Source organism: Haliotis rufescens, unplaced genomic scaffold, assembly GCF_023055435.1.
Source record: "Haliotis rufescens isolate VD_foot unplaced genomic scaffold, xgHalRufe1.0.p SCAF_18, whole genome shotgun sequence".
NCBI lineage: Eukaryota > Metazoa > Mollusca > Gastropoda > Lepetellida > Haliotidae > Haliotis > Haliotis rufescens.
This window is the reverse complement of record NW_025963868.1, coordinates 18804709-18824807: the sequence shown is the minus strand read 5'-3', so window position 1 is coordinate 18824807 and position 20099 is coordinate 18804709. Positions and strand designations below refer to the sequence as shown.

The window sequence follows — 20099 nt, the reverse complement described above, 5'->3', positions numbered from 1 at the left end:
GTGTTTCCATGCTAAGACTCCTGCGACCCTGAGGCTATGACCATTGCTCTGGTGTTTCCATGCTAAGACTGCTGCAACCCTGATGCTATGACCATCGCTCTGGTGTTTCCATGCTAAGACTGCTGCAACCCTGATGCTATGACCATCGCTCTGGTGTTTCCATACTAAGACTGCTGCAACCCTGATGCTATGACCATTGCTCTGGTGTTTCCATGCTAAGACTGCCGCAACCCTGAGGCCATGACCATCGCTCTGGTGTTTCCATGCTAAGACCACTGCAACCCTGATGCTATGACCATCGCTCTGTTGTTTACATGCTAAGACTGCTGCAACCCTGAGGCTATGACCATCGCTCCGGTGTTTCCATGCTAAGGCTGCTGTAGCCCGGAGGCTATGACCATTGCTCTACGCCAATATATAAAAAACCTGACTCTCCAATTCACACGAGTTTACTCAGATGAGAGACAAAAATACCAAACAGGGATTACAGTAGAAACGAAATGCGAAATACGCGAAAAGAATACAAACGAAATGGGATTCAAATACGATAAAGAAAAAATAGAAAATAAACATAGTGGCGCGACCACTTTCTCCTCTTTCTTTAATGTCAATGTTGATCACTGGAAGTGTCTTATTGCATCAGCCACTCTCCAGAACTTTGCCAGGCTGGTGGGTGTCGTGTTCTTGTGGATTGTCTGAGCGGCTGCACTGGAACCTGTCTTGGGTTGTTCTGAATCTCATGTTGAACGATGACTTTGTCCTCATCACTATCCTCATCAGTGCTGTGAGGATTGTCCTTTTCAGTTAAGCCTCTTATTGGCTCATTAGTTACCACAGATTCTGTTGACGGTTTGATCGGGTAACAGCAGACAATGGGAACATCGTAAGTTTGTGATCGGAATTGAGTCTTTGTGAACTTACGAAGTTGGCATTTGTCTTTTGTAATGTTGACAACCATTGGTTGTCTCTGGCATTTGTTTTCTCCTTCTCCCCCTTTATATATACGAGATCGCCAATTTGTATGTCTGATCGATCAAACAGAGTTTTGCCATGAGCCTTTGACTTACTGCTATATGGATGGTTGTTAAGGCGGGTAAGATGCTGTTTCATGATGATGTCACGATCATCCATTGGTAGCTGTGCTCCAGTTATTTGGTCCTGCTGAGTGAATTCTTCCTCGGGCGGACATTCCACTCTTCCTCAGTCTGCTGTTGAGATTAGCTGTTGCAAGTGCGATAGTGGATCGAGACAAAGGACCTCCCTCTGGTGAGAGGTTTAAGCCCTCTAAGCCAAGTTCAGAGATTGCCTTTTCTGCTACAGGATTCTTGTTGGGGTTTTTGCAGGAGCCAATATCAGAACAGGATCTTTGACCAGAGCCTGAAACCCAGGTGCTGGATCAACTCGTATGATGACTCCACTTTCACCGAGATTGCGAATATCTGCACAGAGACACAGAAGGGCGTCACGTAGTTGGTCATGTCGATCATTTTCTACAAAACATGTGAGAGTGAACGAGGATACTGTTTCTCGTAAGACACAGATAAGTTGGCCATATCTTTTTATGATATCAGCTGCGAAGGATGACCCAATGGATTGAGGTGGATGGTTGAGGTTTGTGGAAACAACTGTGCTGGAATGGTTTTGAGGGACATACAATGATGGCAGGAGGAAGATACTTCTTGTAAGGCTTTGTCGAGGTCCAAGGCATGAAAGTATCTACGAAAAAGCTGTTTTGTTTGGTAGATGCTTGGGTGGCTGAAGCGGATGTGGATAGCAGTCGGCAGACCATGAAGAACAGTTCTTGGGACAACCAGACGTTCTCGTACTTTGTTGAAAGGCAAAGTGTCACACACCACCAAAAGGCCATCTGAAGCAATGCACACTTCATTGAGATATTTGTAGCCTTTTTACTGGGTCTCGTGCCTTGAGTTAAGTGAGAATGTGTTCGACGTAAATCTGGACACTCATGTTGTGTGACATGCCAGGCAGTTCTGCTTGTAAAAGGCATGCGTATTCCTCCTTCAATTACGTCCTTGACTGTTAAATCTCGAATGACATAGTCTGAAAATTTGTTCCATACTTACATACCTGACATCGTTGATCATTGCATTCCATGGGATTTCTGCTACTGTAGTCATAGGGGATGTTAGTAGCTCCAGCGATGTGTTTAATCAGTACATTGTAGCGACTGATGGTCGACAGGAATGTGGTCACTCGTGAACTGTTTGAGAACTCTCCCCGTTGAAGTTTCTCGTGTGCTTGAACACAGGGCCGACTATCAGTGAGGATTTGATTTTTCTGAGAGGAGGTCATGATGTATGGGGCAAAGTGTTTCACTGAAGCTCCTATTGCTAATGCTTCAACTTCACAGGGTAGCCATGTTACCTGATAATGTTTCAGTTTTGCATTTTAAAATCCAGCCAGCATGTTATTATCCTGGTTGCTGCAGTGTTATTATCCTGGTGGCTGAAGTGTTATTTATCCTGGTTGCTGCAGTGTTATTATCCTGGTGGCTGAAGTGTTATTTATCCTGGTGGCTGCAGTGTTATCCTGGTATCTGTAGTGTTATTATCCTGGTGGCTGCAGTGTTATTATCCTGGTGGCTGAAGTGTTATTTATCCTGGTGGCTGCAGTGTTATCCTGGTATCTGAAGTGTTATTATCCTGGTGGCTGAAGTGTTATTATCCTGGTGGCTGCAGTGTTATCCTGGTGGCTGAAGTGTTATTATCCTGGTGGCTGAAGTGTTATTATCCTGGTGGCTGCAGTGTTATCCTGGTGGCTGAAGTGTTATTATCCTGGTTGGTGAAGTGTTATTATCCTGGTTGGTGAAGTGATATTATCCTGGTGGCTGCAGTGTTATCCTGGTGGCTGAAGTGTTATTATCCTGGTGGCTGAAGTGTTATTATCCTGGTTGGTGAAGTGTTATTATCCTGGTTGGTGAAGTGATATTATCCTGGTGGCTGAAGTGTTATTATCCTGGTGGCTGAAGTGTTATTATCCTGGTTGGTGAAGTGTTATTATCCTGGTTGGTGAAGTGTTATTATCCTGGTGGCTGCATTGTTATTATCCTGGTTGCTGAAGTGTTATTATCCTGGTGGCTAAAGTGTTATTATCCTGGTGGCTGCAGTGTTATTATCCTGGTGGCTGAAGTGTTATTATCCTGGTGGGTGAAGTGTTATTATCCTGGTGGGTGAAGTGTTATTATTCAGGTGCCTGCAGTGTTATTATCCTGGTGGCTACAGTATCCATAGTATACAGTATTGGTTCTTATCCAATATGGATATTATCGTTTCCCAATAGACACTGTTTTGGTAATTCTGCATTATAGTTTGTTTGCCGTGACTGTATTTTAGACCACGTTTCCTAGACATCTTTTCAAAAGGGACTTTTGATTTTAGGTAAGACATTTTTTCTTAATTATATATAAGTATTTCGATCCCATTTCTGTTGGATGCAAGTTGATTGATGGGATTGTAAGTTCAGTCAGTTTGCTTAGCTTTTTTTTCATATCCAACTTCGTATCTACGGTTCTTCGTATCCAACTTATCTTTTGAGCATGAGGGACGGTCTGGTAGCCTAGTGGTCAAAGCGTTTGCTTGTCACGCCGAAGACCCGGGTTTGATTCCCGACATGGGTACAATGTGTGAAGCCCATTTCAGGTGTCCCCCGCCGTGATATTGCTGGAATATTGCTAAAAGCGGCGTAAAACCATAGTCACTCACTTACTTTGAGCATGTGTTGTGTCTAATACAAGTCGTATCTTCATTCTTCCATTTCTATATGTTTAAATAATAGTGGGGTTTGTTTTATCTGATCAGGTTGGGCCTTCCAAATGAATTTAAAAGATTGGTTTTGTAAGATTAGTAATAGAGTCCATTCTGGGATTAGGAAGTGTTGAAAAAAAAGGATTTAGAGATGGTAAAATTAGACTTTTGAGGACATGTTGCAGGTTCCTCTCCCATCAACCATGACCTACATGTTGCAGGTTCTCCTTCCCATCAACTACGACACACATGTGTCAGGTTCTCCTTCCCATCAACTATGACACACTTGTTGCAGGTTCTCCTTCCCATGAACTATGACATACATGTTGCAGGTTCTCCTTCCCATCAACTATGACATACATGTTGCAGGTTCTCCTTCCAATCAACTACGACACACATGTGTCAGGTTCTCCTTCCCATCAACTATGACATACATGTTGGGGGTTCCCCTTCCCATCAACTATGACATACATGACACACATGTTGCAGGTTCTACTTCGCATCAACTATGACACACATGTTGCGGGTTCCCCTTCCAATCAACTATGACACACATGTTGCAGGTTCTCCTTCCCATCAACTATGACACACATGTGTCAGGTTCTCCTTCCCATCAACTATGACACACATGTGTCAGGTTCTCCTTCCCATCAACTATGACACACATGTGGCAGGTTCTCCTTCCCATCAACTATGACACACATGTTGCAGGTTCCACTTCCCATCAACTATGACACACATGATGCAGGTTCTCCTTCCCATCAACTATGACACACATGATGCAGGTTCTCCTTCCCATCAACTATGACATACATGTGGCAGGTTCTCCTTCCCATCAACTATGACACACATGATGCAGGTTCCCCTTCCCATCAACTATGACACACATGTTGCAGGTTCTCCTTCCCATCAACTATGACATACATGTTGCAGGTTCCCTTCCCATCAACTATGACACACATGTTGCAGGTTCCTCTCCCATCAACTATGACACACATGTTGCAGGTTCTCCTTCCCATCAACTATGACATACATGTTGCAGGTTCTCCTTCCCATCAACTATGACATACATGTTGCAGGTTCTCCTTCCCATCAACTATGACATACATGTTGCAGGTTCTCCTTCCCATCAACTATGATACACATGTTGCAGGTTCCCTTCCCATCAACTATGACACACATGTTGCAGGTTCTCCTTCCCATCAACTATGACATACATGTTGCAGGTTCTCCTTCCCATCAACTATGACACACATGATGCAGGTTCCCCTTCCCATCAACTATGACACACATGTTGCAGGTTCTCCTTCCCATCAACTATGACATACATGTTGCAGGTTCCCTTCCCTTCAACTATGACACACATGTTGCAGGTTCCTCCCCCATCAACTATGACACACATGTTGCAGGTTCTCCTTCCCATCAACTATGACATACATGTTGCAGGTTCTCCTTCCCATCAACTATGACACACATGTTGCAGGTTCTCCTTCCCATCAACTATGACATACATGTTGCAGGTTCCTCTCCCATCAACTATGACATACATGTTGCAGGTTCTCCTTCCCATCAACTATGACACACATGTTGCAGGTTCTCCTTCCCATCAACTATGACACACATGTTGCGGGTTCCCCTTCCCATCAACTATGACACACATGTGTCAGGTTCCCTTCCCATCAACTATGACATACATGTTGCAGGTTCCCTTCCCATCAACTATGACATACATGTTGCAGGTTCCCTTCCCATCAACTATGACATACATGTTGCAGGTTCTCCTTCCAATCAACTATGACACACATGTGTCAGGTTCTCCTTCCCATCAACTATGACACACATGTGTCAGGTTCTCCTTCCCATCAACTATGACACACATGTGTCAGGTTCTCCTTCCCATCAACTATGACACACATGTGGCAGGTTCTCCTTCCCATCAACTATGACACACATGTTGCAGGTTCCACTTCCCATCAACTATGACACACATGATGCAGGTTCTCCTTCCCATCAACTATGACACACATGATGCAGGTTCTCCTTCCCATCAACTATGACATACATGTGGCAGGTTCTCCTTCCCATCAACTATGACACACATGATGCAGGTTCCCCTTCCCATCAACTATGACACACATGTTGCAGGTTCTCCTTCCCATCAACTATGACATACATGTTGCAGGTTCCCTTCCCATCAACTATGACACACATGTTGCAGGTTCCTCTCCCATCAACTATGACACACATGTTGCAGGTTCTCCTTCCCATCAACTATGACATACATGTTGCAGGTTCTCCTTCCCATCAACTATGACATACATGTTGCAGGTTCTCCTTCCCATCAACTATGACATACATGTTGCAGGTTCTCCTTCCCATCAACTATGATACACATGTTGCAGGTTCCCTTCCCATCAACTATGACACACATGTTGCAGGTTCTCCTTCCCATCAACTATGACATACATGTTGCAGGTTCTCCTTCCCATCAACTATGACACACATGATGCAGGTTCCCCTTCCCATCAACTATGACACACATGTTGCAGGTTCTCCTTCCCATCAACTATGACATACATGTTGCAGGTTCCCTTCCCTTCAACTATGACACACATGTTGCAGGTTCCTCCCCCATCAACTATGACACACATGTTGCAGGTTCTCCTTCCCATCAACTATGACATACATGTTGCAGGTTCTCCTTCCCATCAACTATGACACACATGTTGCAGGTTCTCCTTCCCATCAACTATGACATACATGTTGCAGGTTCCTCTCCCATCAACTATGACATACATGTTGCAGGTTCTCCTTCCCATCAACTATGACACACATGTTGCAGGTTCTCCTTCCCATCAACTATGACACACATGTTGCGGGTTCCCCTTCCCATCAACTATGACACACATGTGTCAGGTTCCCTTCCCATCAACTATGACATACATGTTGCAGGTTCCCTTCCCATCAACTATGACATACATGTTGCAGGTTCCCTTCCCATCAACTATGACATACATGTTGCAGGTTCTCCTTCCAATCAACTATGACACACATGTGTCAGGTTCTCCTTCCCATCAACTATGACACACATGTCAGGTTCTCCTTCCCATCAACTATGACACACATTTTGCAGGTTCCTCTCCCATCAACTATGACACACATGTGGCAGGTTCTCCTTCCCATCAACTATGACACACATGTGGCAGGTTTTCCTTCCCATCAACTATGACACACATGATGCAGGTTCTCCTTCCCATCAACTATGACACACATGATGCAGGTTCCCCTTCCCATCAACTATGACACACATGTTGCAGGTTCTCCTTCCCATCAACTATGACATACATGTTGCAGGTTCCCTTCCCATCAACTATGACACACATGTTGGAGGTTCCACTCCCATCAACTATGACACAAATGTTGCAGGTTCTCCTTCCCATCAACTATGACATACATGTGGCAGGTTCTCCTTCCCATCAACTATGACACACATGATGCAGGTTCCCCTTCCCATCAACTATGACACACATGTTGCAGGTTCTCCTTCCCATCAACTATGACATACATGTTGCAGGTTCCCTTCCCATCAACTATGACATACATGTTGCAGGTTCCTCTCCCATCAACTATGACACACATGTTGCAGGTTCTCCTTCCCATCATCTATGACATACATGTTGCAGGTTCCCTTCCCATCAACTATGACACACATGTTGCAGGTTCTCCTTCGCATCAACTATGACATACATGTTGCAGGTTCCTCTCCCATCAACTATGACATACATGTTGCAGGTTCTCCTTCCCATCAACTACGACACACATGTTGCAGGTTCTCCTTCCCATCAACTATGACACACATGTTGCAGGTTCTCCTTCCCATCAACTAAGACACACATGTTGCGGGTTCCCCTTCCTATCAACTATGAAACACATGTGGCAGGTTCTCCTTCGCATCAACTATGACATACATGTTGCAGGTTCTCCTTCCCATCAACTATGACACACATGTGTCAGGTTCTCCTTCGCATCAACTATGACATACATGTTGCAGGTTCTCCTTCGCATCAACTATGACATACATGTTGCAGGTTCTCCTTCCCATCAACTATGACACACATGTTGCAGGTTCCTCTCCCATCAACTATGACACACATGTGTCAGGTTCCCTTCCCATCAACTATGACATACATGTTGCAGGTTCCCTTCCCATCAACTATGACATACATGTTGCAGGTTCCCTTCCCATCAACTATGACATACATGTTGCAGGTTCCCTTCCCATCAACTATGACATACATGTTGCAGGTTCTCCTTCCCATCAACTATGACACACATGTGTCAGGTTCTCCTTCCCATCAACTATGACACACGTGTTGCAGGTTCTCCTTCCCATCATCTATGACATACATGTTGCAGGTTCCCTTCCCATCAACTATGACACACATGTTGCAGGTTCTCCTTCCCATCAACTATGACATACATGTTGCAGGTTCCTCTCCCATCAACTATGACATACATGTTGCAGGTTCTCCTTCCCATCAACTATGACACACATGTTGCGGGTTCCCCTTCCCATCAACTATGACACACATGTGTCAGGTTCCCTTCCCATCAACTATGACATACATGTTGCAGGTTCCCTTCCCATCAACTATGACATACATGTTGCAGGTTCCCTTCCCATCAACTATGACATACATGTTGCAGGTTCTCCTTCCAATCAACTATGACACACATGTGTCAGGTTCTCCTTCCCATCAACTATGACACACATGTCAGGTTCTCCTTCCCATCAACTATGACATACATGTTGCAGGTTCCCTTCCCGTCAACTATGACACACATTTTGCAGGTTCCTCTCCCATCAACTATGACATACATGTTGCAGGTTCTCCTTCCCATCAACTATGACATACATGTTGCAGGTTCCCTTCCCATCAACTATGACACACATGTTGGAGGTTCCACTCCCATCAACTATGACACACATGTTGGAGGTTCTCCTTCCCATCAACTATGACATACATGTGGCAGGTTCTCCTTCCCATCAACTATGACACACATGATGCAGGTTCCCCTTCCCATCAACTATGACACACATGTTGCAGGTTCTCCTTCCCATCAACTATGACATACATGTTGCAGGTTCCCTTCCCATCAACTATGACATACATGTTGCAGGTTCCTCTCCCATCAACTATGACACACATGTTGCAGGTTCTCCTTCCCATCATCTATGACATACATGTTGCAGGTTCCCTTCCCATCAACTATGACACACATGTTGCAGGTTCTCCTTCGCATCAACTATGACACACATGATGCAGGTTCCCCTTCCCATCAACTATGACACACATGTTGCAGGTTCTCCTTCCCATCAACTATGACATACATGTTGCAGGTTCCCTTCCCATCAACTATGACACACATGTTGGAGGTTCCACTCCCATCAACTATGACACACATGTTGGAGGTTCTCCTTCCCATCAACTATGACATACATGTGGCAGGTTCTCCTTCCCATCAACTATGACACACATGATGCAGGTTCCCCTTCCCATCAACTATGACACACATGTTGCAGGTTCTCCTTCCCATCAACTATGACATACATGTTGCAGGTTCCCTTCCCATCAACTATGACATACATGTTGCAGGTTCCTCTCCCATCAACTATGACACACATGTTGCAGGTTCTCCTTCCCATCATCTATGACATACATGTTGCAGGTTCCCTTCCCATCAACTATGACACACATGTTGCAGGTTCTCCTTCGCATCAACTATGACATACATGTTGCAGGTTCCTCTCCCATCAACTATGACATACATGTTGCAGGTTCTCCTTCCCATCAACTACGACACACATGTTGCAGGTTCTCCTTCCCATCAACTATGACACACATGTTGCAGGTTCTCCTTCCCATCAACTAAGACACACATGTTGCGGGTTCCCCTTCCTATCAACTATGAAACACATGTTGCAGGTTCTCCTTCGCATCAACTATGACATACATGTTGCAGGTTCTCCTTCCCATCAACTATGACACACATGTGTCAGGTTCTCCTTCGCATCAACTATGACATACATGTGGCAGGTTCTCCTTCCCATCAACTATGACACACATGATGCAGGTTCCCCTTCCCATCAACTATGACACACATGTTGCAGGTTCTCCTTCCCATCAACTATGACATACATGTTGCAGGTTCCCTTCCCATCAACTATGACATACATGTTGCAGGTTCCTCTCCCATCAACTATGACACACATGTTGCAGGTTCTCCTTCCCATCATCTATGACATACATGTTGCAGGTTCCCTTCCCATCAACTATGACACACATGTTGCAGGTTCTCCTTCGCATGAACTATGACATACATGTTGCAGGTTCCTCTCCCATCAACTATGACATACATGTTGCAGGTTCTCCTTCCCATCAACTACGACACACATGTTGCAGGTTCTCCTTCCCATCAACTATGACACACATGTTGCAGGTTCTCCTTCCCATCAACTAAGACACACATGTTGCGGGTTCCCCTTCCTATCAACTATGAAACACATGTTGCAGGTTCTCCTTCGCATCAACTATGACATACATGTTGCAGGTTCTCCTTCCCATCAACTATGACACACATGTGTCAGGTTCTCCTTCGCATCAACTATGACATACATGTTGCAGGTTCTCCTTTGCATCAACTATGACATACATGTTGCAGGTTTTCCTTCCCATCAACTATGACACACATGTTGCAGGTTCCTCTCCCATCAACTATGACACACATGTGTCAGATTCCCTTCCCATGAACTATGACATACATGTTGCAGGTTCCCTTCCCATCAACTATGACATACATGTTGCAGGTTCCCTTCCCATCAACTATGACATACATGTTGCAGGTTCTCTTCCCATCAACTATGACATACATGTTGCAGGTTCTCCTTCCAATCAACTATGACACACATGTGTCAGGTTCTCCTTCCCATGAACTATGACATACATGTTGCAGGTTCCCTTCCCATCAACTATGACATACATGTTGCAGGTTCCCTTCCCATCAACTATGACATACATGTTGCAGGTTCTCTTCCCATCAACTATGACATACATGTTGCAGGTTCTCCTTCCAATCAACTATGACACACATGTGTCAGGTTCTCCTTCCCATCAACTATGACACACGTGTCAGGTTTTCCTTCCCATCAACTATGACATACGTGTTGCAGGTTCCCTTCCCGTCAACTATGACACACATTTTGCAGGTTCCTCTCCCATCAACTATGACACACATGTGGCAGGTTCTCCTTCCCATCAACTATGACACACATGTGGCAGGTTTTCCTTCCCATCAACTATGACACACATGATGCAGGTTCTCCTTCCCATCAACTATGACACACATGATGCAGGTTCCCCTTCCCATCAACTATGACACACATGTTGCAGGTTCTCCTTCTCATCAACTATGACATACATGTTGCAGGTTCCCTTCCCATCAACTATGACACACATGTTGGAGGTTCCTCTCCCATCAACTATGACACACATGTTGCAGGTTCTCCTTCCCATCAACTATGACATACATGTTGCAGGTTCTCCTTCCCATCAACTATGACACACATGATGCAGGTTCCCCTTCCCATCAACTATGACACACATGTTGCAGGTTCCTCTCCCATCAACTATGACATACATGTTGCAGGTTCCCTTCCCATCAACTATGACACACATGTTGCAGGTTCTCCTTCCCATCAACTATGACACACATGTTGCAGGTTCTCCTTCCCATCAACTAAGACACACATGTTGCGGGTTCCCCTTCCTATCAACTATGAAACACATGTTGCAGGTTCTCCTTCGCATCAACTATGACATACATGTTGCAGGTTCTCCTTCCCATCAACTATGACACACATGTGTCAGGTTCTCCTTCGCATCAACTATGACATACATGTGGCAGGTTCTCCTTCCCATCAACTATGACACACATGATGCAGGTTCCCCTTCCCATCAACTATGACACACATGTTGCAGGTTCTCCTTCCCATCAACTATGACATACATGTTGCAGGTTCCCTTCCCATCAACTATGACATACATGTTGCAGGTTCCTCTCCCATCAACTATGACACACATGTTGCAGGTTCTCCTTCCCATCATCTATGACATACATGTTGCAGGTTCCCTTCCCATCAACTATGACACACATGTTGCAGGTTCTCCTTCGCATGAACTATGACATACATGTTGCAGGTTCCTCTCCCATCAACTATGACATACATGTTGCAGGTTCTCCTTCCCATCAACTACGACACACATGTTGCAGGTTCTCCTTCCCATCAACTATGACACACATGTTGCAGGTTCTCCTTCCCATCAACTAAGACACACATGTTGCGGGTTCCCCTTCCTATCAACTATGAAACACATGTTGCAGGTTCTCCTTCGCATCAACTATGACATACATGTTGCAGGTTCTCCTTCCCATCAACTATGACACACATGTGTCAGGTTCTCCTTCGCATCAACTATGACATACATGTTGCAGGTTCTCCTTTGCATCAACTATGACATACATGTTGCAGGTTTTCCTTCCCATCAACTATGACACACATGTTGCAGGTTCCTCTCCCATCAACTATGACACACATGTGTCAGATTCCCTTCCCATGAACTATGACATACATGTTGCAGGTTCCCTTCCCATCAACTATGACATACATGTTGCAGGTTCCCTTCCCATCAACTATGACATACATGTTGCAGGTTCTCTTCCCATCAACTATGACATACATGTTGCAGGTTCTCCTTCCAATCAACTATGACACACATGTGTCAGGTTCTCCTTCCCATCAACTATGACACACGTGTCAGGTTTTCCTTCCCATCAACTATGACATACGTGTTGCAGGTTCCCTTCCCGTCAACTATGACACACATTTTGCAGGTTCCTCTCCCATCAACTATGACACACATGTGGCAGGTTCTCCTTCCCATCAACTATGACACACATGTGGCAGGTTTTCCTTCCCATCAACTATGACACACATGATGCAGGTTCTCCTTCCCATCAACTATGACACACATGATGCAGGTTCCCCTTCCCATCAACTATGACACACATGTTGCAGGTTCTCCTTCTCATCAACTATGACATACATGTTGCAGGTTCCCTTCCCATCAACTATGACACACATGTTGGAGGTTCCTCTCCCATCAACTATGACACACATGTTGCAGGTTCTCCTTCCCATCAACTATGACATACATGTTGCAGGTTCTCCTTCCCATCAACTATGACACACATGATGCAGGTTCCCCTTCCCATCAACTATGACACACATGTTGCAGGTTCTCCTTCCCATCAACTATGACATACATGTTGCAGGTTCCCTTCCCATCAACTATGACATACATGTTGCAGGTTCCTCTCCCATCAACTATGACACATATGTTGCAGGTTCTCCTTCCCATCATCTATGACATACATGTTGCAGGTTCCCTTCCCATCAACTATGACACACATGTTGCAGGTTCTCCTTCCCATCAACTATGACATACATGTTGCAGGTTCCTCTCCCATCAACTATGACATACATGTTGCAGGTTCTCCTTCCCATCAACTACGACACACATGTTGCAGGTTCTCCTTCCCATCAACTATGACACACATGTTGCAGGTTCTCCTTCCCATCAACTAAGACACACATGTTGCGGGTTCCCCTTCCTATCAACTATGAAACACATGTGGCAGGTTCTCCTTCGCATCAACTATGACATACATGTTGCAGGTTCTCCTTCCCATCAACTATGACACACATGTGTCAGGTTCTCCTTCGCATCAACTATGACATACATGTTGCAGGTTCTCCTTCGCATCAACTATGACATACATGTTGCAGGTTCTCCTTCCCATCAACTATGATACACATGTTGCAGGTTCCCTTCCCATCAACTATGACACACATGTTGCAGGTTCTCCTTCCCATCAACTATGACATACATGTTGCAGGTTCTCCTTCCCATCAACTATGACACACATGATGCAGGTTCCCCTTCCCATCAACTATGACACACATGTTGCAGGTTCTCCTTCCCATCAACTATGACATACATGTTGCAGGTTCCCTTCCCTTCAACTATGACACACATGTTGCAGGTTCCTCCCCCATCAACTATGACACACATGTTGCAGGTTCTCCTTCCCATCAACTATGACATACATGTTGCAGGTTCTCCTTCCCATCAACTATGACACACATGTTGCAGGTTCTCCTTCCCATCAACTATGACATACATGTTGCAGGTTCCTCTCCCATCAACTATGACATACATGTTGCAGGTTCTCCTTCCCATCAACTATGACACACATGTTGCAGGTTCTCCTTCCCATCAACTATGACACACATGTTGCGGGTTCCCCTTCCCATCAACTATGACACACATGTGTCAGGTTCCCTTCCCATCAACTATGACATACATGTTGCAGGTTCCCTTCCCATCAACTATGACATACATGTTGCAGGTTCCCTTCCCATCAACTATGACATACATGTTGCAGGTTCTCCTTCCAATCAACTATGACACACATGTGTCAGGTTCTCCTTCCCATCAACTATGACACACATGTCAGGTTCTCCTTCCCATCAACTATGACACACATTTTGCAGGTTCCTCTCCCATCAACTATGACACACATGTGGCAGGTTCTCCTTCCCATCAACTATGACACACATGTGGCAGGTTTTCCTTCCCATCAACTATGACACACATGATGCAGGTTCTCCTTCCCATCAACTATGACACACATGATGCAGGTTCCCCTTCCCATAAACTATGACACACATGTTGCAGGTTCTCCTTCCCATCAACTATGACATACATGTTGCAGGTTCCCTTCCCATCAACTATGACACACATGTTGGAGGTTCCACTCCCATCAACTATGACACAAATGTTGCAGGTTCTCCTTCCCATCAACTATGACATACATGTGGCAGGTTCTCCTTCCCATCAACTATGACACACATGATGCAGGTTCCCCTTCCCATCAACTATGACACACATGTTGCAGGTTCTCCTTCCCATCAACTATGACATACATGTTGCAGGTTCCCTTCCCATCAACTATGACATACATGTTGCAGGTTCCTCTCCCATCAACTATGACACACATGTTGCAGGTTCTCCTTCCCATCATCTATGACATACATGTTGCAGGTTCCCTTCCCATCAACTATGACACACATGTTGCAGGTTCTCCTTCGCATCAACTATGACATACATGTTGCAGGTTCCTCTCCCATCAACTATGACATACATGTTGCAGGTTCTCCTTCCCATCAACTACGACACACATGTTGCAGGTTCTCCTTCCCATCAACTATGACACACATGTGTCAGGTTCTCCTTCCCATCAACTAAGACACACATGTTGCGGGTTCCCCTTCCTATCAACTATGAAACACATGTGGCAGGTTCTCCTTCGCATCAACTATGACATACATGTTGCAGGTTCTCCTTCCCATCAACTATGACACACATGTGTCAGGTTCTCCTTCGCATCAACTATGACATACATGTTGCAGGTTCTCCTTCGCATCAACTATGACATACATGTTGCAGGTTCTCCTTCCCATCAACTATGACACACATGTTGCAGGTTCCTCTCCCATCAACTATGACACACATGTGTCAGGTTCCCTTCCCATCAACTATGACATACATGTTGCAGGTTCCCTTCCCATCAACTATGACATACATGTTGCAGGTTCCCTTCCCATCAACTATGACATACATGTTGCAGGTTCCCTTCCCATCAACTATGACATACATGTTGCAGGTTCTCCTTCCCATCAACTATGACACACATGTGTCAGGTTCTCCTTCCCATCAACTATGACACACGTGTTGCAGGTTCTCCTTCCCATCATCTATGACATACATGTTGCAGGTTCCCTTCCCATCAACTATGACACACATGTTGCAGGTTCTCCTTCCCATCAACTATGACATACATGTTGCAGGTTCCTCTCCCATCAACTATGACATACATGTTGCAGGTTCTCCTTCCCATCAACTATGACACACATGTTGCGGGTTCCCCTTCCCATCAACTATGACACACATGTGTCAGGTTCCCTTCCCATCAACTATGACATACATGTTGCAGGTTCCCTTCCCATCAACTATGACATACATGTTGCAGGTTCCCTTCCCATCAACTATGACATACATGTTGCAGGTTCTCCTTCCAATCAACTATGACACACATGTGTCAGGTTCTCCTTCCCATCAACTATGACACACATGTCAGGTTCTCCTTCCCATCAACTATGACATACATGTTGCAGGTTCCCTTCCCGTCAACTATGACAGACATTTTGCAGGTTCCTCTCCCATCAACTATGACATACATGTTGCAGGTTCTCCTTCCCATCAATTATGACATACATGTTGCAGGTTCCCTTCCCATCAACTATGACACACATGTTGGAGGTTCCACTCCCATCAACTATGACACACATGTTGGAGGTTCTCCTTCCCATCAACTATGACATACATGTGGCAGGTTCTCCTTCCCATCAACTATGACACACATGATGCAGGTTCCCCTTCCCATCAACTATGACACACATGTTGCAGGTTCTCCTTCCCATCAACTATGACATACATGTTGCAGGTTCCCTTCCCATCAACTATGACATACATGTTGCAGGTTCCTCTCCCATCAACTATGACACACATGTTGCAGGTTCTCCTTCCCATCATCTATGACATACATGTTGCAGGTTCCCTTCCCATCAACTATGACACACATGTTGCAGGTTCTCCTTCGCATCAACTATGACATACATGTTGCAGGTTCCTCTCCCATCAACTATGACATACATGTTGCAGGTTCTCCTTCCCATCAACTACGACACACATGTTGCAGGTTCTCCTTCCCATCAACTATGACACACATGTTGCAGGTTCTCCTTCCCATCAACTAAGACACACATGTTGCGGGTTCCCCTTCCTATCAACTATGAAACACATGTTGCAGGTTCTCCTTCGCATCAACTATGACATACATGTTGCAGGTTCTCCTTCCCATCAACTATGACACACATGTGTCAGGTTCTCCTTCGCATCAACTATGACATACATGTGGCAGGTTCTCCTTCCCATCAACTATGACACACATGATGCAGGTTCCCCTTCCCATCAACTATGACACACATGTTGCAGGTTCTCCTTCCCATCAACTATGACATACATGTTGCAGGTTCCCTTCCCATCAACTATGACATACATGTTGCAGGTTCCTCTCCCATCAACTATGACACACATGTTGCAGGTTCTCCTTCCCATCATCTATGACATACATGTTGCAGGTTCCCTTCCCATCAACTATGACACACATGTTGCAGGTTCTCCTTCGCATCAACTATGACATACATGTTGCAGGTTCCTCTCCCATCAACTATGACATACATGTTGCAGGTTCTCCTTCCCATCAACTACGACACACATGTTGCAGGTTCTCCTTCCCATCAACTATGACACACATGTTGCAGGTTCTCCTTCCCATCAACTAAGACACACATGTTGCGGGTTCCCCTTCCTATCAACTATGAAACACATGTTGCAGGTTCTCCTTCGCATCAACTATGACATACATGTTGCAGGTTCTCCTTCCCATCAACTATGACACACATGTGTCAGGTTCTCCTTCGCATCAACTATGACATACATGTTGCAGGTTCTCCTTTGCATCAACTATGACATACATGTTGCAGGTTTTCCTTCCCATCAACTATGACACACATGTTGCAGGTTCCTCTCCCATCAACTATGACACACATGTGTCAGATTCCCTTCCCATGAACTATGACATACATGTTGCAGGTTCCCTTCCCATCAACTATGACATACATGTTGCAGGTTCCCTTCCCATCAACTATGACATACATGTTGCAGGTTCTCTTCCCATCAACTATGACATACATGTTGCAGGTTCTCCTTCCAATCAACTATGACACACATGTGTCAGGTTCTCCTTCCCATCAACTATGACACACGTGTCAGGTTTTCCTTCCCATCAACTATGACATACGTGTTGCAGGTTCCCTTCCCGTCAACTATGACACACATTTTGCAGGTTCCTCTCCCATCAACTATGACACACATGTGGCAGGTTCTCCTTCCCATCAACTATGACACACATGTGGCAGGTTTTCCTTCCCATCAACTATGACACACATGATGCAGGTTCTCCTTCCCATCAACTATGACACACATGATGCAGGTTCCCCTTCCCATCAACTATGACACACATGTTGCAGGTTCTCCTTCTCATCAACTATGACATACATGTTGCAGGTTCCCTTCCCATCAACTATGACACACATGTTGGAGGTTCCTCTCCCATCAACTATGACACACATGTTGCAGGTTCTCCTTCCCATCAACTATGACATACATGTTGCAGGTTCTCCTTCCCATCAACTATGACACACATGATGCAGGTTCCCCTTCCCATCAACTATGACACACATGTTGCAGGTTCTCCTTCCCATCAACTATGACATACATGTTGCAGGTTCCCTTCCCATCAACTATGACATACATGTTGCAGGTTCCTCTCCCATCAACTATGACACATATGTTGCAGGTTCTCCTTCCCATCATCTATGACATACATGTTGCAGGTTCCCTTCCCATCAACTATGACACACATGTTGCAGGTTCTCCTTCCCATCAACTATGACATACATGTTGCAGGTTCCTCTCCCATCAACTATGACATACATGTTGCAGGTTCTCCTTCCCATCAACTACGACACACATGTTGCAGGTTCTCCTTCCCATCAACTATGACACACATGTTGCAGGTTCTCCTTCCCATCAACTAAGACACACATGTTGCGGGTTCCCCTTCCTATCAACTATGAAACACATGTGGCAGGTTCTCCTTCGCATCAACTATGACATACATGTTGCAGGTTCTCCTTCCCATCAACTATGACACACATGTGTCAGGTTCTCCTTCGCATCAACTATGACATACATGTTGCAGGTTCTCCTTCGCATCAACTATGACATACATGTTGCAGGTTCTCCTTCCCATCAACTATGACACACATGTTGCAGGTTCTCCTTCCCATCAACTATGACACACATGTGTCAGGTTCCCTTCCCATCAACTATGACATACATGTTGCAGGTTCCCTTCCCATCAACTATGACATACATGTTGCAGGTTCCCTTCCCATCAACTATGACATACATGTTGCAGGTTCCCTTCCCATCAACTATGACATACATGTTGCAGGTTCTCCTTCCAATCAACTATGACACACATGTGTCAGGTTCTCCTTCCCATCAACTATGACACACGTGTCAGGTTCTCCTTCCCATCAACTATGACATACGTGTTGCAGGTTCCCTTCCCGTCAACTATGACACACATGTTGCAGGTTCCTCTCCCATCAACTATGACACACATGTTGCAGGTTCTCCTTCCCATCAACTATGACACACATGTTGCAGGTTCTCCTTCCCATCAACTATGACACATGTGTCAGGTTCTCCTTCCCATCAACTATGACATGTGTCAGGTTCCCCTTGCCATCAACAATGACACACATGTTGCAGGTTCTCCTTCCCATCAACTATGACACACATGTTGCAGGTTCTCCTTCCCATCAACTATGACATACATGTGGCAGGTTCTCCTTCCCATCAACTATGACACACGTGTCAGGTTCTCCTTCCCATCAACTATGACACACATGTTGGAGGTTCTCCTTCCCATCAACTATGACACACATGTTGCAGGTTCCCCTTCCCATCAACTATGACATACATGTTGCAGGTTCTCCTTCCCACAACTTGGGCATGCTGTGGAGCAGCGGTACCTCACGTCTACACAAGACAGGTCAGGAACGTCCAACATTGTCCCTCACATGATATACAGGACAAACAGTAGCTGACAATGGATGCTTTAAGATGCTAGTTATATGATCTTCCCGGGAAGTTTGGCTGTGTTCAGCAAAACATAGGAATACCCCAACATGTCCATGGAGAAGTGAAACACACTCTTCACATATGATTCTCAAAAAAATCCTTTTAGTCTGTCAGCCATCATTTTGACACCTGTTTTTCGTAATTATGTTCCAATAAACATACAAACACAGGACGAAAATTGGTTATTATCGAATAATAATCATTGATCTAACTACAAATACAAGTTTTGTAATATTTCATGTCTGAATGAAACAATTTTCTTCATCGATCGTCATGTGATTGCGTGTTTAATGGAAAATTATTTTGAAAAAACGGG

General features: G+C 44.9%; 1 protein-coding gene across 2 annotated transcripts in view; it reads left to right on the top strand.

Moving 5' to 3' along the window:
* Positions 1-20099, top strand: part of LOC124121028 (nephrocystin-3-like) — a 97814-nt gene that overhangs the window by 42801 nt on the left and 34914 nt on the right. For both annotated transcript variants that reach the window (XM_048398308.1, XM_048398309.1), the window contains exon 13: positions 19632-19694. In XM_048398308.1, coding sequence (XP_048254265.1) covers positions 19632-19694 — 63 coding nt within the window. The remainder of the gene's footprint in view (positions 1-19631; positions 19695-20099) is intronic.